Genomic DNA, 25,748 nt, shown 5'->3' on the forward strand with positions numbered 1-25,748 from the left:
TATGTACTAGAAAAAATAGTTAAGATTTTGTTAAGGTAACATTGTTGGTAGCTCGGATGGGAGCCAGTGAAATTTAGTATAAAGCTTAAAGGTATATGAAACTTTAACATCTTTCCAGATCATCTTCCATCTTTTCAGATCGTGAATCATGCGGGGGGCAACCCCTTCCCACATGCATGGAACTTGCTCTGCCAAGTCAGTGATATCAAGGGCTTTGCCAGGATTTTTTAATACGCTGACTGCTCTATTAGGGTATATCGATCTTGCATGTCAAATTTCTGAAACCTACCTAGAATTACCATTAAAGTCTTCATTCAGCATTGTATCAAGTAAACTAGATAACATACAGTTCATTATAATTTATTGCAAGCTTTGAATGTCTTAACAGTTTACTAAAATTTTATGAGGCAGCCTAGCTGCCTCACAAGCCGTCCCGGAGACATGCATGGCTACAAGTGAAGCCTCGTGCACTGACATAACCTAGACCTAGTCAAAGGCTGTCCAGCCCCATGTATGAAAGTGAGTAGAGGGGGAGAGGCATTCACGATGTGTTACTTGGGATTAGCTAAAGGTAGTATCGCAATGCTGTATAGAAACCTTATAGCTAGCCACTCAGAGTAGTGTAATGATGTATGCGTATAATGGCTTCAATTAATGGAGCAATTAACGCTGGGTGGCCACAAAAGCCAAGCAAACCAGACATGGTTAAGCTTAAAAGCTCAAATTTGGAAATTGGATTTGGCGAAATCCAATTTCAAAACTTCAAAAGAATAAGACTTTAGCTCGTTGCGCGCTGTGTGACCAAAGCACTAAAGTTTAATGCTTTTATGTAGTAATAATTGGATGATGGAAAGATCCCCTTATCTTCAAGGCATCCCTCTGCATCAATGCAAGTATAGTTTGAAAGTGAGCAGTTTGTTGTCTTGCGCGGAATTGCAAAATAAGGTTGATAGAGGTATCTTTCCATCATCCTATTATTATACCTACAAAGCAAAAAACTTTAGCGCTTGGCGCGCTGCGCGCGCCAAGCGCTAAAGTTTTTGCTTTGTAGTTTTGGAAATTCGATTTCACCAAATCCAATTTCCAAAGTTGAAACTGTTGAGCTTTACCATATCTGGTTGGCTTGCTTTTGTGGCCACCCAGCGTTAATTGGCCAATTAATTGAAGCCATTATGCATGCACGTTATTACACTGCTCTCAGTTACAATAAGGTTTCTACACACTATCGCGATATTAACTTATCCTCCTTTAAAAGAAGCACATTGAATGCATCTCCCCTTCCTTCCGTCTAGGCTGAGGCTTCCCTTATAGCTATATGCTTCACTGACAGACTCAGTAGAATAAGTGTATGCACGAGTAGAATAAGTGTATGCACTAGGTAGAGGAAGGGGGTGAGCTACCCCTGGGGTCTTATCCGTAATCTGAGAGTTGGTAGCATAGGCTATTCTAAGGAAGTGGGCCTGGAGAGACATGTGCCTCCTTCCCTTGCTGAACAATGAATTACTTAAACTATTGGGGTAAGTTATAGTACAGCTAGCTATAGATAGGCATTGTTCTTAGCATTCTTAACAATTATCAATTAAACCATTTTAAGCCTTTAAATTGCAAAAGTCAAACAACCTAAGTGTTAATTTACATTCCCCCACTCCCTCAAAATTCCAATTTATACTAAATCTATATGCAACAGTATTGTGACCGGATTTACAAAAAAGGGTCTTCCACACACATCCAATTCCATGAACTTGGAAGGCCATAACTTTGTGTTTAAGAGACGCACAAATCTGAAATTTTTCCTAGCCATTATGCAATGCTGGCACTAACCACTGACTAAATTTCAGGTCAATAACTTGTTGTATTTCAATTTTATGGATCGTCAAAGTTGGTAAATTAGATGTGTGTGGAAGACCCCTTTTCACAAATCCGGTCACATCTCCCCCAGGTCTAGAATCACCACTTAAGGTGGTAGGGTGCACCAGGGTAAAGTTCATGCACCGGTCACTTTAATGTCAAGGTGGCATCTGCTTGGTAGAGTTTACTAGATGTGTTATAATATTATGGTAAGATTATACCATGTACACTGTATCTCACTGCATACAAACATAATTTGTATTTCTAAATTTATTCACTGATGTAGATAGATATATATGTTGTGCAGTTGAGGGAATATGACCCAGTGAGGCTTATAAATTTTATAGGCATCAGTATGGAAAGTGATTGAGGATTCTTATTTTGTGTAAAATATGATTACAGGACATTATGTATCATAAATACACCCTGTCCATATTTTCAAAATCAAGCCACTCTGCCCTTATTTAAAATCTAGTACGGATGGCAGCAGTATTCTACTCTGGTTTGATTGAGTAGTTGTATGCACCTGTGAAGTCCTGTGAACTGAAAGAAGACATTTTTTATACCTAACAATTCAACTGCCTACCAGAGCAACAAAAGTCAAATATACCTAATAGAACAGTCAACATTAGATTGACATGTTCACTACATTTCCTGTCACACTGACACATGTCACTACACACCAACTACTTTGTTATGACACACCACTCCATCATGGCCCTTTTCCTTGGCTTATTTCAAGTAAAAGCACTAACCACCTTGGATGCCCATCTAAATGTATGCTACTACAACAAGGCAATGTATTAAATTAAAAAAATATTACACTAGAATGGGTGAAGCAGTTATCTTGTTAGGGTGATAAAAACAGGCTGTAACATAAGGTCATTCACTGGCATTGTTGATAACTCCAGTGTACAAACTTGTACTGGAGAAGCAAGAGGATAAAATAAACAAATAAAAGAAATTACAAAGTAAGCACATAATATTATAATTATTAAAGAATGTGGTCTGTGTGCACCACCAGTGGTTTAACCTTGGAACTAATACTACCCACAATATGTCAGTTATATTTTCATACTGCTCAGTTTAACTTAAATTAATTTTGTTAACCAGCACTTCCCAACAAAAATAATTATATACCTGTACGAGGGATCCAATGCAAGAAATCATATTGAGGATAAAACAATCAAATAATACCAAAGAATGAACTAGAGTTTCAACACACAAACTCTTTCCTTACATAATTCATTTAATAAAGTAAAATAAACCTGATAGAACAGTTACTATATATATTTACTACACACCCTATTACACTGACACATACCTCTACTCACCAAACACATCTTTATGACATACCACTCCATCTTAACTGCTGCTGCTGACTTACCTGAAGCACAAGACACTATCGGGCCTGGATGCAGATATAGATGCACATTACAGCAACAAGGCAGGTAAAATCAAACTACACAAGCATGGGTGAGTAACTGATCTTGTTGACAGGCTCCATGCAAGCTACAGTGACCAAAATTGCAAAAAAAATACAAAGTCACATCATACTATTTTAACACATGTACAGGGTGATTCAGGGACCTAGTTAATACTCCAGTATACAAACTTGTACTTGGTCTGGAGAAGCAAGAGTAGAAAGTGAACACATAGTATGCAGCTCATCACAGTGTGCACCACCAGTAAAACTGAAACTACCAATAATTGCTCAGTTACTTTATTCTTTCATATAGGTAAAATTTAAACTTAGATTTTTAACTATTCTGCCAAAAAAAAACCTGCATGAGGAATCCAATGCAGAAATACTATGTAGGACAAAACATCATTGCAGAAAACGTACCATATGTTAGCACCAAAGAACGGACTATAGTTTCCACTGCATTAACCTCTTAATTTCCTCACTTCGCAACCATGGTACATTCAAAATTTGCAGCAGAACACAATCATCGGACTACTGACTTGATGTCTGCATGATTACTGTATATTCTGCATGTACAATACATACAGTATTCAGTGTTGGTGATTCAATCACTTGAAGTGGTATCTGACTATAGTCAATGATGTATCAAACATCAAGTAGCTAGACTAGTCAATAGTGTCATGTAAACAGTCAATGGTGATCCATCAAGCATCAGTAGCTACAACAGACCAAGGTGGTGTATCAAACATCAAGAAGCTTTACTAGTCAATGGTGATGTGTAAACCATCTCACAATAGTCAATGATGTGTCAAATATCAAGAAGATGTAATTAATAGTCAATGGTGGTGTGTAACCCTTCTCAGAACAGTCTATATTGATGTTTGAATAGCTAGAATAGTCAATGCAGGTGTGTTAACTATTTCACAATAGTCAATGATGTGTCAAACATCAAGTAACTAGAATAGTCAATGGTCCGGTGGTGTGTAAACTATCTCACAACAGATGATCGCCATGTGACGTGTCATACATCAAGTATCTAGAATGGTCAATGGTGGTGTGTTACACACCAACATTGGCTATTAAAGCTACTTGAAGTTTCATTGACTGTTGTGAGATGGTTTACATACAACCATTTACTATTCTAGCTACTTGATGTTTGACGCATCACATTGACTGTTGTGAGATGGTTTACACACAGTGGGTAAACCATCTCACTTACAGCAATCCATGGTTATCTTTCAAGGATCAAGCAGCTAGAATAGGCAATAGTGTTGTGTAAACCACCTCATAATAGTCAGTGAAGTGTCAGAGATCAAGTAGCTAGAATGGTCAATTGCCCACTGGTGTTAAACCATCTCACAACAGTCTATGGTGATACATCAAGCATCACGTAGTTGGAATAGCAAAGGTTTACATGCCACCTGGTTACTTGATGTTTGATACATTACGTCTGATACTTGACATGGATTGAATCTACAGTGACACCTGTCTTAGTGGCCACCTGCTAAAAAGACCACCTCTAAAAAAAGTTTCTCTAGTTAGACATTTTTATGTTAACCCACCACAACCTTTGGCCTATGAAGGCCAAAACGTTTCGGCCCGAAAACCATTTTAGACAAACAGATGGACTCTGATATTATAAAGATTCTAGCTTATCACTGACTGTTACATTGAGATGATGATAATGGACACCTTCCAGCATAGAATTACCATGATATATACAGGTAGCTCTGTCTTCCGCTTTCGAAAATGAAGTGCATGTCTCTATAGGAAAAGTTTATTCCTCACTGTAAGTGTTGTATTGATATAATACTAAAATGCACGCTACTAAAGTCAGTTCAGTTGTTTACTAAAAGCTCAGTTTAACTCATAAATATGTATGGTGTACGGTGTAGCTACACTACATCACAACAATAGTCAACCACAACTTCTCAAATCAATAATATCCTGCTGGGATGTTATATATACAAGAGTAATGTATGATAATGGAAATGGTCAGTATAATGAGGTGATATTATTAATGAGGTCATAAAATGTACCTTAGCTGTGTTCCAGACCTACTTGACTTGGCCACTAAAAAAACAGTTTAAAGTCATTAGCTAGACATTGCACTGCAGTTTTTTTACCCTGCTATTATCAGAATTCTTTTAAGACACACAAGATTACTGTAGTTGTACATTTAATAATAGATCACCATATCATAATTTTTTGTTGTGCCATCATCGATCATTGAATTTGAGGTAGTCTACACACACAACCATTGACTATTCTAGCTACGTGGTGGTTGACTCTTAATCATCAACCATTGCATTGTGAGATGATTTTTAGACATACGACCATTGATTATTCTAGCTACTTGATGGTTGACACATCACCATCGATCATTGCATGTGAGGTGGTCTACACACATAACCACTGACTATTCTAGCTACTTGATAGTTGACACGGCACCATTGATCATTGCATGTGACGTGGACTACACAGAAAACCACTGACTATTCTAGCTACTTGATTGTTGGCACATCACCATCGATCATTGCCTGTGAAGTGGTCTACACACACAACCACTGACTATTCTAGCTACTTGATAGTTGACACATCACCATTGATCATTGCCTGTGAGGTGGTCTACACACACAACCACTGACTATTCTAGCTACTTGATGGTTGACACATCACCATCGATCATTGCATGTGAGGTGGTCTACACAGACAACTACTGACTATTCTAGCTACTTGATGGTTGACTCTTCATCATCAAACATTGCATTGTGAGATGATTTTCAAACATACGATCATTGACTATTCTAGCTACTTGATGGTTGACACATCACCATCGATCATTGCATGTGAGGTGGTCTACGCACACAACCATTGACTATTCTAGCTACTTGATGGTTGACACATCACCATCGATCATTGCATGTGAGGTGGTCTACACACACAACCACTGACTATTCTAGCTACTTGATGGTTGACACATCACCATCGATCATTGCATGTGAGGTGGTCTATACACACAACCACTGACTATTCTAGCTACTTGATGGTTGACACATCACCATCGATCATTGCATGTGAGGTGGTCTACACACACAACCACTGACTATTCTAGCTACTTGATGGTTGACACATCACCATCGATCATTGCATGTGAGGTGGTCTACACACACAACCACTGACTATTCTAGCTACTTAATAGTTGACACATCACCATTGATCATTGCATGTGACGTGGACTACACAGAAAACCACTGACTATTCTAGCTACTTGATTGTTGGCACATCACCATCGATCATTACCTGTGAAGTGGTCTATACACACAACCACTGACTATTCTAGCTACTTGATAGTTGACACATCACCATTGATCATTGCCTGTGAGGTGGTCTACACAGACAACCATTGACCATTCTAGTTACTTGATAGTTGACACATCACCATCGATCATTGCCTGTGAGGTGGTCTACACACACAACCACTGACTATTCTAGCTACTTAATAGTTGACACATCACCATTGATCATTGCATGTGACGTGGACTACACAGAAAACCACTGACTATTCTAGCTACTTGATTGTTGGCACATCACCATCGATCATTGCCTGTGAAGTGGTCTACACACACAACCACTGACTATTCTAGCTACTTGATAGTTGACACATCACCATTGATCATTGCCTGTGAGGTGGTCTACACACACAACCACTGACTATTCTAGCTACTTGATGGTTGACACATCACCATCGATCATTGCATGTGAGGTGGTCTACACAGACAACTACTGACTATTCTAGCGACTTGATGGTTGACTCTTCATCATCAAACATTGCATTGTGAGATGATTTTCAAACATACGATCATTGACTATTCTAGCTACTTGATGGTTGACACATCACCATCGATCATTGCATGTGAGGTGGTCTACACACACAACCACTGACTATTCTAGCTACTTGATGGTTGACACATCACCATCGATCATTGCATGTGAGGTGGTCTACACACACAACCACTAGCTACTTGATGGTTGACACATCACCATCGATCATTGTATGTGAGGTGGTCTACACACATAACCACTGACTATTCTAGCTACTTCATAGTTGACACATCACCATTGATCATTGCATGTGACGTGGACTACACAGAAAACCACTGACTATTCTAGCTACTTGATTGTTGGCACATCACCATCGATCATTGCCTGTGAAGTGGTCTATACACACAACCACTGACTATTCTAGCTACTTGATAGTTGACACATCACCATTGATCATTGCCTGTGAGGTGGTCTACACAGACAACCATTGACCATTCTAGTTACTTGATAGTTGACACATCACCATCGATCATTGCATGTGAGGTGGTCTACACAGACAACCATTGACCATTCTAGTTACTTGATAGTTGACACATCACCATTGATCATTGCCTGTGAGGTGGTCTACACAGACAACCATTGACCATTCTAGTTACTTGATAGTTGACACATCACCATTGATCATTGCATGTGAGGTGGTCTACACACACAACCACTGACTATTCTAGCTACTTGATAGTTGACACATCACCATCGATCATTGCCTGTGACGTGGTCTACACACACAACCACTGACTATTCTAGCTACTTGATGGTTGACACATCACCATCGATCATTGCATGTGAGGTGGTCTACGCACACAACCACTGACTATTCTAGCTACTTGATGGTTGACACATCACTGTCGATCATCGCATGTGAGGTGGTCTACACACACAACCACTGACTATTCTAGCTACTTAATGGTTGACACATCACCATCGATCTTTGCATGTGAGATGGTCTACACAGACAACCATTGACCATTCTAGTTACTTGATAGTTGACACATCACCATTGATCATTGCCTGTGAGGTGGTCTACACAGACAACCACTGACTATTCTAGCTACTTGATAGTTGACACATCACCATCGATCATTGCATGTGAGGTGGTCTATACACACAACCACTGACTATTCTAGCTACTTGATGGTTGACACATCACCATCGATCATTGCATGTGAGGTGGTCTATACACACAACCACTGACTATTCTAGCTACTTGATGGTTGACAAATCACCATCGATCATTGCATGTGAGGTGGTCTACACACACAACCACTGACTATTCTAGCTACTTGATAGTTGACACATCACCGTCGATCATTACATGTGAGGTGGTCTACACACACAACCACTGACTATTCTAGCTACTTGATAGTTGACACATCACCGTCGATCATTGCATGTGAGGTGGTCTACACACACAACCACTGACTATTCTAGCTACTTGATGGTTGACACATCCCCATCAATCATTGCATGTGAGGTGGTCTACACAGACAACCATTGACCATTCTAGCTACTTGATAGTTGACACATCACCGTCGATCATTGCATGTGAGGTGGTCTACACACACAACCACTGACTATTCTAGCTACTTGATAGTTGACACATCACCGTCGATCATTGCATGTGAGGTGGTCTACACACACAACCACTAACTATTCTAGCTACTTGATAGTTGACACATCACCGTCGATCATTGCATGTGAGGTGGTCTACACACACAACCGCTGACTATTCTAGCTACTTGATGGTTGACACATCACCATCAATCATTGCATGTGAGGTGGTCTACACAGACAACCATTGACCATTCTAGCTACTTGATGGTTGACACATCACCGTCGATCATTGCATGTGAGGTGGCCTACACAGACAACTACTGACCATTCTAGCTACTTGATGGTTGACACATCTTCAGTATGCATACATCCATATAAAAATAACATCAAAATGGATATCTCGACCCCTGATTAGAGTAAAAACTAAAGGTCCCCCTGATTACAGTAAAGGTGGCAGTGCTATCCTTTAATAGTTTGATAGATGTATCATGCTTATCATTTAAATGACCTTAAGTACACTGTCATCCTCTGCATTTATGTTGACACAAAAAAATCCTCTCTTATTCTAGCTCGTGCTACCAGGTGTAAAAGACAAAAGAAGAAAACTTTGACCCATTAGCCTTTTTGCTTTTAATGCTATCATAACATTATCAAGCATAATATCTTACGTGCCATCTTTATGGTCTACATGCAGTGACATTCTGATTTAAGGACATGCCCATCTCATACGGGTCAGACACCAGTGAGCCACACAAAATGTGCCCTCTCAAATTTGCTTCTAGTCCCACCAATCCAACAGGGTTACTGTCACTATGACTATTAGACCAGTACAGAGTTCGAGTCTAAAAATCTGAAGCTGCATCTGAATCAATTTTGATGTTGACATTGAATCTGGATCATCAAATGAGTCAGATTGATGGACCGACATTGAATTAGACCATTACATTATGTATCATATTACTGACATCACTTATTTAACAAAGTATCATGATGTCACATTTGAGAATCACAATATTTAAAACCAAAATGTAGAAATTTCAAACATTTATTTAGTCACAATACCACTGCTGGATGACTCCACTATTATTGGAATTTTAAAGATATACAATAGTACACCAACTACGCATGTATAATACTGCAGATAAACTAGATTCAGTGAAAAAGTAACATACATGTACAAGATTCTTACAGTTGTGCTTTAAGCTGCATGGTTATAGCAATAAAACATAAAAGTCCATCACGAAACATTGTTTTGTTATTGTTCACTAAGCTGTGAAAAATATCTTCAAAGCTTGGCGATTGTTCAGTAAATGTTGTCTCCATCCTAGTAGTCACCAAATCCTCCCATTCTGCCAATGGATCTTGTCCGAACTCACTGAACAGTACCTCCATTCTCTTCATATTGTCTGCCAGCTTCGTTGGCTGCTGGGACCACGGAGTTGTCAATAGGTTTTGTCTGATTGTTTTGAGCCATCAGCACGTTTGGAATACCCCTGCCTGTACAAAAAGAAATGATGATATGACTTATAAGATTTAGTGACAGTTATGCATAAACACTGTGCATTAATTTTTTTTGATATACCTCGGATCCGATGCTCATTCCAGGCAGCCACAAACTTTTTCATCCCTACTTGGCTAACTTGGATGCTATACCAGGAGACACAAAATTTGACATCGTCATGATGATGTTCCAAGTTAAAATCGTGGTTTTCTTGCATTCAATTAGGATGGCCTTAATCGGATAGCTTACCCTTCCATTGACTTCAACCCGGATCCTTTCAACCACATGATTCTATTATACAAAAGTCAACACGTTATCCAATGCTAACAAGTACACTGTATAGCATAATAGTGTGTATGTACTGCTTGTTAATTAAAATTTAATTTTGCATCAATGCTAATATTTTATCTGATCTTTAAAATGTATCAAAGTTATTTATCCTGTATGTGTATCCAATTGAAATATCTACTTCAGCTAGTTGCTGACATTGTTAATTTTACTATCAGAAGGTTAAGGTTATTTCATCACGTCACAAAATCTCACCTGGGTTGAGGATGTTTGCAAATGAGGTGGTGCAGAAGGGTTTCTTCTATATTCTGCCAGCTGTTCCTGCATGTACAGCATTAGATACCACTACTTCCCCTGATCAACCCTGAGTTGATCCCACATTCCATAGTGGCAGATGATCTGTCTAAACAATAATAAACAGACAATTGTACATATACATGAGCTGGTAGTATGTACTGTACATATAGCACGTATTATACTTGTAGTGCGTAACGTAATACCTGTATATACACTGTCTCGTAAACAGTGTAGTTGTTTTGATTGGCATAGTAGTAAACGCCACAATTTTACAGTTAAATCCATCAACTGCACATATGTGCACATCACGTTCTTTTCGTTTTGGTCGATGTGCAGTTTCTGACCAAAATAATCTGCCTGGTAGGTTCCAGGGTTTGTCATCCGAGCAACAGAGTGTCTGCAGGCTTGAGAGTACAGAGGCGAAACAAGCTTCAGAGACTCCCCTACTCTCTTCTCTCCAGCTTTGAGTCCTTCGGATGCCAATACCCTAGTCAATGTTCGACGTCCATACACTGGACCCACCTGGTTTTCAAATGTTAGACAAATCTGATAATACTAACAATGAAATAAACTAAACAATGTAATATTATTTGTTGTATTTTTTTCATGTTAAGATAGATAATATCACTTTATCACTTATCCAATCCAATTGCATATTACTGTATATACTAGCTAACTACCTGTTGAGCAACCTTGCCATGTGTAAAGGCTCATGATATTTTAAAAATTAAATTCAACTAATTCCAGTACTACATATTGCTGGGTTTGCACACTATGATATATTTAAATGTATAACACATTTATATGTATTAATGTCAATGAATGTCAAAAGATAAATTGACACAATGGAAAGAGCTAACTCACCTCACTGACAGCAGCGGTTACAATCCTATCTAATTCAGCTTTTGTGAGCCTGTTTGTCTTGTGTATGTCTCTTTCACGACAAAATCTACAGAATGAAATAACTAGCTGACTGTATACGTATATATAAACTAATGCATTATGTCATCTTATGATCTATACATTAATCCAATCATTAAGTGAAGTGGCAATGAGATTCATGGTCGGAAGAATTTAAAGCTGTTGTCGGTCCCAATATGGCTACCTACATTTTCCAATCTGACTCTTTTTTAGTCTTTTAATAGATTGTCTTTATAGAATCTACATTACTCTCGCCATCATGTACTCACTTGCAAACCTTGCCATATACATCCTACTTTGGTTTAAAAGGCATGTGGCACACATATCAATGATAGCTATACGTGCAACCACATTTAACAAGTATATTCGTATACATAGCTAGATGTTCTTCATGGTCATAATGTTCGGTGAGCCTTAGCTAACAGAGATAGAAATGTGATCATTCCATGTGACCAGCAAAAATCATACCTGTCTAGTCACTATTGAACAGCACTCGCCACCAGGATCAACAAGTTTGAGTGTGTAATTTCACTTTGACCACTTGATTTAATTCAAACTATGTAAACATAATGCCTGACTTAATGTTAATAATATATTATTTCATCTGAAGGCTTTGTAACTCCAGGATTTTTGTCACATGGGAAGGAAGGGTCTGCAACAAAAAAAAAGCTGGCTGCTGATAAACCTTGTTGTACAAAACTCAACTTAGTTTGAGTTTTTACTTCAATTGATCGAGTATGTGCCAGATGTATGTACCCAAGTATTTGCATGATCATGGTAGCTATAAGTTTATTTATATTCCATGCTCAATGTACTGCAGACTAGCATGCATAAGTTCACACTTAGCTAGTTTTGTACCACCTACAGTATCTTGTCTAGAAATTCATCCTGAGTTACATATTCTGTATTAATTATTTCAATAGCTAATATTCATTTCATATGTGTTGATAATGATAGTGTGATGTGCATGATTGTTTTGTTACATGTATAATCTTTGTAACTATGTAAATGTTTGTAGCTAACCAGCACTAGGTGCAGTAATAATAAATAAATATCAGGGGCGGATATAGGATTTTTCCAAATGGGGGGGTGGAACTGGTTACAGACACAACAACACATGCACTGGTGACTGAGAAATAATTTTTGTGATGCTGAATGGTTATTATGCAGATATTAAGAGATCATGTTCATCAATGCATAGTCATATGGTCATGACAATTTTGGAAATTAGGCTCTCTAAAGTGAATTTGAGAGTGGTTTCAGCATGATTTTTTTTTTAAATAGAGCAATATCATAACTATATGTGCTATAACTTATGACCTCTAATATTAAAAGCATCACATGCTTTGTGTCAAAAACGATGTATATACAGAATCTAGGGCTATAAGAGGCAACTACAAGTTGATAAAGCAAAGGTGGGGGCATAACCCCTTAGCCTCCCCCACCCCTTGGATCCGCCGCCCCTGAATAGAGTATAACTGACTGTTCAATTAGAGTATCTCGATCTTCAAAGAAAATGGAGTGAAGGGGGCTCGTTTTCACTCTTTAGATCCCTCTCTTAGAGATAAACAATGGTTTTATGGTGTTACATTATCACTTTGCACTGCTGCAAGCTGGTGCAAGCTTCCCGACTCGAATACTGACTTTAGCTAAAGCAGCCTACTTTGTGGTCGCATGCAGTCCGAGGTCACACATACTTTTTATTTTTCTCATGTAATGATGGTTTTCTCTCAAATCGACTGTGATTGTAACTATAAGCTTTATTAGCCGATCAGAACACCAGCACTAGTTGCTGGCATGCCATATAGCGGGCAGTGGAGCCATATAGCTAGCATGCTTAGCTAGCTACTGATTTAGTCATGCCATACCGTATATTGACTAGCTAATGCAGTAATAAATGAAAAAGAACACTGCTGCAAATCGATCCAAAGAGGAAATGCTCAGTCCCCTCTTGCCAGGAAACCTGTGCTGTAAGTGAAGACTAAGTCTTTTGTGGGTCCATCTCTCCTTTTTTATTTTCTCCCTTATATTAAATGCTTCCATTTCGTCTAGCAAACATTTCCCAGACATTATTGCAAGCTTATTACTATTATGAACTGTAGATCTTGCATGGTGTACTAACTTATATATACTAGATAAGTGGTTAGATACCTACTTAACCCTTAAACCCTCATAATCCAGAAAACTGGATTTACACTTAGGCCACTCCAAGTCATACCTTAGTTTCTGGTCACTCCCAAGCCTACAAATGGATGCGGGCGGGCGGATGATCAGGACTTCAGGACTATAGACTCTACTGTGACAATATACTGTATGGTATTATTATTTGCTCAATTTAGCAAATTCATGTTGATTTTGTTTTTAGTCAAACTTAACCAACAACATAAGTAGTTGTGATTCGGCAAAAAATGCACTAGGGAAGTTGTTGATGGATCATGGCTAGCTATACACGATGGATCATGGCTAGCTACAGGGGCGGATCTAGGATTTATAAAAGGGGGGGGGCTAACTCAAGGTACTAATCTCTTGGGTAGAGATGTGTGAGGCATACTTCCCAGCATGCTTTGCATGCTGGAACTAGGGGGGGTCTGGGGGTATGCCCCCCAGGAAAATTTTGAAAAATAGATACGAAAATACTGCAATTTGGAGACATTTCCACATAAAATTCTTAATATTTTCTGCCTGTAGATATTTTATATACTGCCTTTAGATTGTAGGTAAGGCTCTCTGAAGCATTTTGCTAATGGAAAAGTTTGGTAGGTACAGACAACCAAGTACATGATGCACTCCTCTCACAATTGCACAACACTGAATAGGTGCATGTTAGAATAATAATGTTGAAAGTGGAAAATTTTGAAATTTGAACAATACAAGATTGAATCTGAGAGCATTTTCAATGGAAATTGTGTACCTGAATTAAGTATTGCCACACATATAAGCGCTTTAAACAGACCGATGCACTTCATTGTATGTATAGGTGCAGGCAGATTTGGAGAAATTCCATAACAGAACCAACTACATGTTTCCAGTGAATGTTCTATTAGAGTAGTTAGCTGACTGCTCTATTAGAGTATCTCGATCTTGTACACCTCCAATGCTGATCCGGGTCCTTGTTGCATAAACTTTAGCATAAATCCACTTAGAATACCTTGGAAAGATGTTTATAAGGTGGTTTTATGAGTATTTGTATTATTAGTGATCATATAATTATGCTAAGACAAAATTTCATTATATTGATCAAGTAAAGCCTAAATATGAAGGGGGGGCTTCAGCCCCCAAAGCCCCCCCCTGGATCCGCCCCTGAGCTATACACTGATGTATAGCATTTAAGTATATTTATTTATTTATTTAGAATATACTATAGGAAATGTTTTGCTCATGTAGCTACTTATGCTTTCCAAGTGAAATAAATGTCTCATTAGCTATGTCAGGTATTACTATGACTTATAGCTAAGTTGTTCAAATGATCATGATCCAAAATGAAATTTAACTTCTATTTTCACATCAGAAATTCTTCATTCAAATGTGAAGTCTTAGCCCACTAGCTATGTGTTTCCAGCCTTCTATTCAGTTACCTTGAGAAAAGTAACTGTCAAAGTTTTGAGTCATTGAGCGCTCCAGACTAGTGTTTTTTAGTAATCATCTGGGAATGTTTAAACTATAAGGGTTTCTACTTGCCAATCTAATTTTAGTTATGGAAAAGTTTAAGTTTAAGCTCACCGAATGTTGCCGGCTTTCCATACCCCTGCAGTGTTCAGTGATAAGGAATTTGAAGTTACTAGACTAATCATTAGAGGACTACATTTGAATTATAAAGTTTGGCCCATCTGGGCTAGTAGTTAATGCTACTGAAATTTCTTTGGTTACAAAAGTATTAGTAACAGTTATAATCTGAACAGCTATATAATCAAGGACAAAATTAGCTATAGTTAGAAACATTTTATTAGTGTGGCATATATACCTAATATTAGAGTTAAGAGTAGTGTGACTGCTCTATTGGAATCCCTGACTGCTCTATTAGAGTATATCGATCTTTTGCAGTAAAAAATAAGTGTCTTGCTGGGTCACATGCACTTAAGCACCTGTAATATTAATAATAGTCCTCATAAACTAGGGTTCCAGGTTTACCATGCGGGCGGGTGACCAGAAACTAAGGTTTGACTTGGTGTGGCCTTAATAAATACGCATGCTTTGCACAAAGCACTGTAACTTTCGGAGCGTCCATTGTATGGTTATGCAATTTATGTCATTCTACTCGTGATGTAGCAAGGGTCAAAATGATACCTAGAGTTTTACCCGCCGCTAACGCTAAATGGTGAAGTCAAAACCAGCCGTGAAAATAACTTTTCTGTAAGAAAACACGAAAAACCTTTACATACCTTTATAAAATGGTCGATAACTCGATGGTAGCTGATCCTATCGCTTTGCAACAGCAACTCTTCGTGAAATTCATAGGCATCTGGCATTGATTGTCATTTGTCCTTCAGATCACCTTTCCAATCATACTGTCTTATTATTGTACCTACCATCCTTGTAATTTTGCTGTGCATCTGTAAAGCAATGAAATAAATAAATAAATAAATAATAAATTCTGCATCAGGCCATATATGACTCACGTGAGTAAACCCACAATCGAAATTAAACACGTGGCAAAAATTTTGGAACACGGAGATGTGACTCGTCGTTCGCCGCTTCATATCAAGTAAGCCACTGTAGTTACAGTGTTCATTTAACCTTCTCCAAGTAGCCCAGTAAACACACTTTTAATCTATGTGTATTTGTAGGCTGTAAGAATTAAGTTACCCCACCTAGTGTCGCCATGTATGCCCATATTGTGTAAACACGCATTTCCGAAAAGTTTTCTGCGGGTTAAGGGTTTTAATTGTGGTAATAACTGAATTCATACAAGTAACTATTGTGTCAATTTCTTGCCTACCTTTATATTGGCTAGCTAAACGTTATTGGTAGCAATATAAGATAGCACAAAGTGCTGTACAGCCTTAATACTGAAATAAATGAATATAAATAAATGCAACCTTCCCTTCAGTGCTATTCATAAATGTGACTGGGCCTGTGAAAATAGGGCATGTGGACACATAAAAATTACCTACTTTTCAAACTTTGATGTGTGATAACTTCGTATTCTATTATTGTTTGGCCATGCAATGTTCAGCACTTATTAAGCATTTAGTTGGCTTTACAATATAAGTTACAGAATGAAACTATTTTATCCCACTACTGAGATATGGGAAATTATGTGGTGTGGTGTAGTTTGTGCCCACGTGCCCTATTATCGCAGGCCCAGTCACATTTAATGTTAAAAACATTAGCTAGCTAGTTAACAAAAGCAACTTGGTAGTGGGTAAACATTAGCTAGTTAACAAAAGCAACTTGGTAGTGGGCTTAAAAATCGAAGAGGGTACAAGGAGTGCCCACTTCTTCAGCCATGTCCTTAAAGTTATATTAACAATATCAAGATACTGTATTAGAACAATCTAAACTGTCATAAAACAGTCATCTCTTACCATCATGCAATTAGCTTATATCCCCTTTATCACCCTAAATGTTCCCATTACATGCATGGTAAACAAAGTTGTAAGTATTTCTTATCCAAAAGATATATAAGCATAAGCATAATATTATGTCAAAACTGTTCAGAATACATCACCAACCAAATGCAACTAGATGCTATAGTTATGCATAAGAATTACTGAACATAAACATTTAGAGTTATAAGTGTCTGGGGTTGTCCCTAAATCTGCTTAGTACTTAAGCTAGGCATGCAAACTTGATAATTTTTTTCATCCGCAAAATATGGAATTTGGATGCTGGCGGGAGGTCAATTTTTGTTATTCATTTTGAAAGAAAATGCTCCAAACCACAACAATAACAATCTATCTGTAACTGTAAATTAAAGGTTAACTAATGCCTTCTTAAAAGTGATATTCACACTATACTCTTTTACTGAGCTGCTAGGTACATTTCTTGTGCTGTAAAGTGAAAGCCCGCATCTGAGCACGATACATGGACACAAGACTAATATCAGCATTTGAGGAGGCCAGGTAAAAGTGATGTGCATGGGTCAGGATGAGAAAACAGTTAAACAAGTTTATGCTATAAATTCAAAGCCATAACTCCACCCATATTATTAGACTCATCAAGTGATGATATACTCTCATTATTGGTGATAAACCTTGAATCCAACATGGGTCTACAGATTGCAAACAAAAAAAAGAAAATAAATTAAACATTATTTTTCTTAATTAGTCATCATCATTCACCTTCTCTTTTTCTCTTTGTGTAAATTTTTTTAGCACACTGTCCATCAGTGATGATCTATGTTAACATCATTATGAAATGGTTGTATATCTACAGCGAAAGATAGACAACACATAAAACTTTCAGTTAGCCACCACAGAATCTTACTGACCTCAAATATGCAGTTACACATATAAACACATAAAATCATCATCACTACTCATTGTATGAAATGATTCCCTAGTGCTGTTTACTTCTTGTGTGTGTGTGTGCATGCAGAATAAGCCAATCTTACGCTAGGTAGAGAAAAAAACTTAACCACATGTAAAGTCTGTAATATGAAAGCTATAACCTTTGAGACTGTACCAGTCTTAACAGGTTCATTAGCAACTGTACTGCAGCCCCATAGGAAATCCCAAATTATAGAATTCTTAATTGCACAATTCAGGATTGGAGATTATAACTAGGTTAGTGTTTAGTAAAGATCTGGCCATTGCATTGTTTACTTTCATTCCATTGTTTAGGTTAACTGACAGTTACAAGGGCTCTATAATTTGGGATTTCCTATAGGGCTGCAGTACAGTTGGTAACGAATCTGTTAACAATGGTACAGTCAAAGGTTAGCTTTGACATTATGGGCTTTACCATGTGGGTTTTTTCTTTTGTCATCTTTCTGATCAACAAATATATAATTATACCAACATCAAATGGCTTAGATCAGCCTGCACTAACACACTCACAAGTACACTATATGTAAGAACCAGGGGAATCATGCCTTAAGTTTGTAATGACACTTCAGACTGCTCTTATCAATGTTGTCTTAGGTCGCCGACTGACTACCTGAAAATGGACTAGAGCGTTGGCCTAGTAATCAAAAGGTTTCAGTTTCAATGCTGGGTAAGGCCCAATTATTTTGGTGATGTTGTTGCTTCCTTGAGCAAGAAGCTTTACTCACATTGCTCCAGTATACCCAGCTGTTAAATAGGAGCCTTGTGACCTGGTGTCAACTGGGCAAGCAGCAGCTGTGACATCAATGGGTACCTGCATGGTGTTTACTGGGGAAGCAAATGCCAACTGTCCATGACTCACATAACAGGTGAAGGCTCAGGTGGGACTTTGTGTGCTCACACCCTCACCTGTGAGGCATGGTACAGCTTTCTGTGAGTTACTAGTCATACCCCAGGAAGATTTTCCAGCGCCGTCTCTAGTGCCTGAGTAGCGCACAGGTGTCCCATTGCTAGTCACTGGGTAGGCATGATTGTGGCAACATGGCAGCCAAAGGCTTTGCCATTATTTTTTTTGGATTTGTGTGTGTGTGTGTTTTATACAATATCAAAGCTACCAAAGACATGGATATGCATGAGTATTTCATGAATTTCTAAACCAACAGTGTAAATGGGCCATGAAAATTTTACTTATCCCGTAGAATGGAATTTTCATGGTTTATATAATCATTTTTTTCTTGGGCATTTCATAGCAATTGCCATGGGCCATGCCATGAAACTGTCATGATTTCCATTGCACATTTCCGTGGGTCATTTAGAAATTCATGGAATAACCATGCTTATTCCATGGCCAGTTTCTCTGGTAGTGAAAACGGTTTGACAGCAGACAATTAAGCTATAGCTACTTAACAGGTCTGTTCATAATTTTATGATGCAGCTTGAAATGCACACTGCTAGACATAGGCGTATTATCTTTTAGGTGGTAGCTGTCCATTTTCAGGTAGCCAGTAGGCGACCTCAGTTAGCCCAGTGACATTGATAAGAGCAGCCTGAAGTGTCATTACCAACTTAAGGCACGATTTCCCTGATTTTTACATATAGTGTACTTGTGAGTGTGTTAGTACAGGCTGATCTAAGCCATTTGATGGTGGTATAATTATACATTTGCTGACCAGAAAGATGACAAAAGAAAAACCCACATGGTAAAGCCCATAAAGTCAAAGCTAACCTTTGACTGCACCAGTGTTAACAGATTCATTAGCAACTGTACTGCAGCCCTATAGGAAATCCCAAATTATAGAGCCCTTGTAACTGTCAGTTAACCTAAACAATGGAATGAAAGATAATAACAGAGTGCTTTATTTTTTAAAATTAAATGCTGACTTGCCTAGCTATCATCTCCAGCCCAGAATTGTAAAGGGATATATATTTTTTTGTTAGGCAACGCATAAAACCCCAACAACAGCAAATAGCTTGTCACCTGCACACACACACACACACACACACACACACACACACATACTCAAGTGTGTCGATCGATCCCGACCCTACAAAGGCCACTTAATTTAGGAGATGATAGCTGAACCCACAAACACTCACAACTGTGCCCACAAACATGCAATATTCGTCTTCTGAGTGTTTTCAAAGCCAGCTCTTATAGCTTAATGTTTAGGGTGCAGTTCCATGCAGGTTGGGGTTGCTTCACTACCATGTACTGCAAGGCGCAATACAAACAGTGGTATAGATTTCCACACATGCCATTATCTTCGTAAGTGTATTCAGTGTGCCTTGCAGTACACTGTATTTGCAGACCTAGTCTCTTAGTGCCCAACTTTAAAGGTGTGGGAAAACTCAATGCAGTAAGATGCACACTGGAATGTAATCAGTGACCTCACACCAACATATACTTATTATCGATTGTAAATATGTGAAGAATACTAAGAAGGTGAAGAGCCTGTGAAAGACTTAAAAGCCTGTAAAGCATCTTGTTCTTCAACTTAATGCCTATTATCATCTTGTTCTTCAACATCTTGTTCTTCAACTTAACACTTCTCTTGTGCCAGAAAGCAAATTCTACTCTGGTACAGCCGCTGGACCACGGCGGTTTGTTGGCATGTGGAAGTCACTGGCTATATTCTAGTTCTCGGACAATCAATTTAAGAACTCTGGAACAATGTATTTCATTGTAAACAAGTGACAAACACATAGAATTATTCATATTGGTTGGCATCAATATTATGATCTGTTTGGCATGAAGCAATTTGATTGGTGGCACTCAAATTCGAGTGATGTTTTTTTTTTTTTTACATTGAGTTTCCCCAGACCTATTTTTCAGAGTAGGAACTCAATCGATATGCACTGTGAAGGTGAAAGGTGGTCTGGCCATGTGAGACTAAGTGATGTCACCATTTACATGCATAAGACAAACCTTAAAAATGAAAAACATTGTAATGGAACATGCCTGTCCAAATTTGTCTTCCGAATTCAGCATAGATATGACGGCATTAAGTTTTCCTTACTTGCTGGGCTATGTCAAAGTTGTAGTGAGCTGTTAGGCTTCTTGACATAGGAAGAGATTGCATGATGACAGGTGTTGGTCTGTATTCTTCTCCATTCATGAATAATGCCTTTATTTTGGTTCTGCTGTCCTTGCATTGTTTCTTGTAATAGTCACACTCCTCCTTAACTATCTTGAGATGTCTTTCAGCAGTTTTGATGGCCTACACATAAAAATTTAACTTGACCTGTTATAAGTACAGTAGTTATCATTCTCAAATAAAAATATTGCACTTCCATGCTTAGGTCATGTATTATGAAACATAATAGTACATTATGTGGAGCATGGGGACCTACCTTTAGAAACCAATAGTAAAAGAGTAGCCATTGTACAGTACCTACTACATTAAAATTGTATAGAAACTCTAGGCATAAGCACTACCAGATTTTCTGCTGATATACACAATAGCCACACATAATATTCTAGCACACCCACTCTTTTCCCGTGCTGCAAGAGGTATGATACACTTCCAATAGACAAGTTGTGATATCACCCTGTAGGAATGTGAGGTGTTGATAAGGTGGTAAAATTTTGATCAGTTTTCATTCTTCTGCACTTTTCCAGTCAATACCTCAGTCCCATTGTGTTATATGTCTCGCCATACATGTTTGCTTCACACACTATGATAGTACATCTCTATGTCTAATGGCCATGCAATTTTACAAGCAATTAGAGTGTATTTATACTTGTATTGTACTCGTAAGCTATGATCTAGCTACATGTCAGTTGAAAAAGTGCCCCAACATCATTTAAATCCCCCCCCCCCCTTCCTCCTGCCCATAATTTTGAAAGACCTGTTTTGCCTCCCCTGAAATTATTTTCTAGAAACATTCCTGCCAATAGTTGTTTTGATAATTGATGGCTAATTGATTTATAAATTAATTGAAACTAAGAGCCCTAGTCAATACCAATGTATTGGAACAGATTGGTATCGGCAATACAAAGCTGTCGATACCACCAGAGGACACTCATCTCATGTACTGTATCTTCAACCATCCCTGACTACGTTTCCAGTAGGGAATGAGTTGGCTGGGCTAACAAAGTAGCAAATAATTATGTGTTTAACCTGCTACATTGGCTTCGTGTGTATTCTAATAAATTAGAACTCATGAATTCTTTGTAAAAATGCCAGTGCAGCTATTCCTCAGAAAGAAGCAAGTTTTATGGAGTTTGCAGTAATATACAACGTGTAAAGGCAAAGCACAGATGTTAATTTGTAGGAGTCTGACTTTTAAATGGTGATAAAGCTTGTCTAGGCTCAGTGTTTATTGGAGGATTAGTTTGTTTTGGGGTTGACTCAATCTGGAGTTATCCTCCCTTTCTGTGTAAAGATGAGATCTTAATTCAAGTGATCACAAAGTTAAGTTCACAGCCAGTATAATTTTTTGAGATCAAGTTGAGCAACTTGCTGGCAATCATGTCATTGTATTAAGTACTGATTGCTTCTGAAACTGTTAGGGGGTTATCCTGCCTAACAACCCTAGATTAAATGCTGTCTAGGCTTCAGTGCCTAATATTAGTGTCGGTGTTGGCAAATTATTTGCTAAAAATATTGATATCTGAAGTATCGGTAAAGGTGGTATTGGTACATCTCTAATTTTAATAAACAAGAAAGTTAGTAAAAGTCTCGTATGGCTTCTTAAACTGAACAAACAATTTTGTTCTCAAACTAGGACTGCCACAAACCATATTAGGAATGCAAACAATGTCATGTGCAAGGGACTGACCTATACATGTTTGTGGTTAGTTGCCATTTAAGAAGGCATATCATACTTATGCTAATCTACAGTGATGAACAAACTAGGTACATTAATCTTTGGAATTGAGTTACATGAAGGCCAGCATGCATTGCAGTGCTCTGATCGATATCACTTTCTGCCCCCATAGCAAGTGTATACTAACGGACTACCTGTGATTTTTCACCTTCACATCGATTCATTGATCTTGTAATCATTGCACTATTTTGGTGACAGGTCCAGCACAGGTCAGACATTGGCTTCCCTATGATGATATGAGGCAGACATGTCTTCCAGTATCTGCAAAATGTTGATAGACCGACTGATAACATGCCACTGACTATACACGATTCATCATAAAGGGTGTTCTTGAGTCAGAAAATTAAAAATAAAGTAAGTCATCAACTCTACAGTGTTACCTTTTTGCTTATGCTTGATGGCAATACCTTAATATCATCCCGCTTGTATCCAGGAATCCGTGCAGGAAGAAGGATGCCATTTTCTTCAGGGTAATCGCTGATAAAACGGACTATATGCTGGAAGACCTCATATGGAGTGACATTGGGTGGTAACTTCCCAGTACATGAATGCTCAAGCCATCGAATATCGGTGATGTAGTGATTTTTAATGCCAGCAGTCTCTCCTTGCTGATCCCGTGAAGGAATCTAAGGTTTGCTGGCACACTTTACGGCCATTATGCATGTATGTTGTGTGTGCCGTTTGTCTTTCTTCAACTGTGTGTCCACCATCTGTGATGCGCTCTCTGTTGTTGGTCAATGCCATCATAGCTCCAGTAAGTGCCATGTCAAGGTCCTTGTGACTCAAAGATCAGCTTGGGCACGATGTGATATATAATAGTGCAGAGTAAAGAAGTTGCTAGAAGTGGGACTCTCAATAGTGTAAGGCCAAGCCAGTAGGTATAGCCCTGGAGAACTCCAGAACTGTGAGTAATAGTGTGGTGCGATTTTAAAAATTCTGCCACAAAAAGGGAGATTGGTCCAAACCGTAAGAACCCCCCTGGCCATGCCCTTGATGATGTGATCATTTTTTAAAGCAGGTCTTATTTATATTTGTAGTTGTTACTTTGTTGAAAACTTTAACCTTGTTGCTTATACCAGGAACAGGGCGTGACGCTAGTAGCTTAAACACTTTTAACTTCTAAACCCCGATAGGGAAGTCACTCTATATTCACTACTGCTCAGTGGTTTGTTGAATCATAATGATGCTGGTTTTTAGAGGAATCAACAAAGAGTTAAAGACCTTATTGCACCTATCAATATTACGCCCCACTACCCCCTTCCCGGGTGTACACGGAGGATTAATGGGGGATTTGATCCAATTTGAACTTAAAATTAGTGGGGAATTTGATCGAATTTGAACTTAAAATTTGCCCCACTAGTGGGATATTTAACTGTTCAAAAATGTCAGGTTGTTGCTTCCTGCAAGAATAACCGGTTATAAAAATACTTATGTGGGGATTTGACCACCTGTCGTGTCCGGGGATTTGATATTCGGAAAAGTCAAATCCCCACCCCTCCCCCACTATTTCCCGGGAAGGAGGAGGTGGAGGATAATATTGAAAAGTGCATAAACATTAACTGCTATGTTAAATATGAACACCTTATAATATTGTGTGTTCAAAATCACAATTTTATACATTTGAACTATGCATGAAATTCAAAACTTGCATGTGTGTGAGATTGCACCTCAAACCATGTTGTTCGTGCCAGAGGTATGACAGTTGAGTCTAACTAAAACTACATACGAATTTTTTTTTAATAATGGATTTTAAAAAAGTAAACAAAATAGATAAATTAAAAGATGGCATTTTAATAAAGTAAATTGGGATCGCTGAAAAAAGTAACAAAACATGAAGGGATCGCTGGGGTTGCAAAGTAAGCCACAAATCCATAGTTTGACTTGGCAGAACAGAAAAATATGAAACAAAATGTTTTACTTATTGTGTTATGCGTTAATAGTAATAGCCATATAGCTACCAAGGTAGAGTAAAGTCAAAAGAGGATCACTGTTTTCAGTGATCCCTTCTTGTTTTGTTGCTTTTTCAAGCAATCCCTATCAGTGGCATAGCCAGGAAAAATTTTTACCGATGCAAAGTTTATACATACGTTGACCAAATTGAGGGTCTGCTTCTGACTCAACTGATTCACAAATACTTTTCAAGTATGGGTGGTACAGCATTTGCAGGTTGACTATCTGGTTGGATGGAGGAAACTGTTTCAGAAGACTCTGAACGTTTTTCTACATGTCATAAGTAATGCTCCCGCATAGTTAATGCTATAGTATACCATGCTTCAATCATAAGAGTAGTTTAATTACATGCAACACAACTTACTCCAGAGATATTTTTTTAATGGAGGTCATAGTCATGCACACTACTTTTTATTGATCTGATGTGATGTTTAAGTCAGAGATAATTCATGTGATGTTCAACTACATGTGTTAAGCATGTCGAGCGAGGGAGTCTGGGGTAATGCTCCCCCTCAAGGAAATTTTACTTTGAAATGGAATGTGGAGCAAGCGCTTTTTTTTTATTGTGACAGCTAATGCATAATCAATTAGCTCAATGTAATGCCATGCAGTTAAAAAGTAATGTAAAGACAATTGACGTAAATGTAAATGATCAAGCAGTGTAATGGGAATAGTGGCTATAATCTGTATTGAATGCTCTATTAGAGTATATTACGATGACTGCTCTATTAGAGTATCTCGATCTTTTACAAATTCAAACCACACA

The 25,748-nt window shown here is 38.2% G+C and overlaps 1 protein-coding gene across 2 annotated transcripts; it reads right to left on the reverse strand.

The window, feature by feature from the left end:
* Positions 1-10,133: 10,133 nt before the first annotated feature.
* Positions 10,134-24,105, reverse strand: LOC136255631 (uncharacterized). 2 transcript variants are annotated; one of them, XM_066048447.1, is made up of 11 exons: positions 23,413-24,105; positions 23,167-23,361; positions 21,129-21,420; positions 17,999-18,086; positions 17,911-17,928; positions 11,661-11,745; positions 11,000-11,318; positions 10,755-10,902; positions 10,461-10,502; positions 10,293-10,357; positions 10,134-10,207 (listed from the first exon to the last, which is right to left on the reverse strand). In XM_066048447.1, the coding sequence occupies exons 5-8, from the start codon at positions 17,922-17,924 to the stop codon at positions 10,835-10,837; spliced, it is 486 nt and encodes a 161-aa protein (XP_065904519.1). In that variant the 5' UTR covers positions 17,925-17,928; positions 17,999-18,086; positions 21,129-21,420; positions 23,167-23,361; positions 23,413-24,105; the 3' UTR covers positions 10,134-10,207; positions 10,293-10,357; positions 10,461-10,502; positions 10,755-10,834. The 2 variants fall into 2 exon arrangements, 1 of the variants encoding a protein (XP_065904519.1); XR_010700991.1 differs by lacking the exons at positions 11,661-11,745; positions 17,911-17,928; positions 17,999-18,086; ... (1 more) ...; positions 23,167-23,361; positions 23,413-24,105 and adding an exon at positions 11,477-11,654.
* Between the last annotated feature and the right edge of the window lie 1,643 nt (positions 24,106-25,748).

The sequence above is a fragment of the Dysidea avara genome, chromosome 5 (genome assembly GCF_963678975.1).
Source record: "Dysidea avara chromosome 5, odDysAvar1.4, whole genome shotgun sequence".
Taxonomy (NCBI): Eukaryota; Metazoa; Porifera; class Demospongiae; order Dictyoceratida; family Dysideidae; genus Dysidea; species Dysidea avara.

Excerpts from the sequence above, each read along its gene's own strand:
- LOC136255631 (XM_066048447.1), bottom strand. Across the intron at positions 11,319-11,660 it reads TAACCGCTGCTGTCAGTGAG|GTGGGTCCAGTGTATGGACG; the intron begins GTGAGTTAGCTC and ends TTTGAAAACCAG. Across the intron at positions 10,903-10,999 it reads ACGAGACAGTGTATATACAG|ACAGATCATCTGCCACTATG; the intron begins GTATTACGTTAC and ends ATTATTGTTTAG.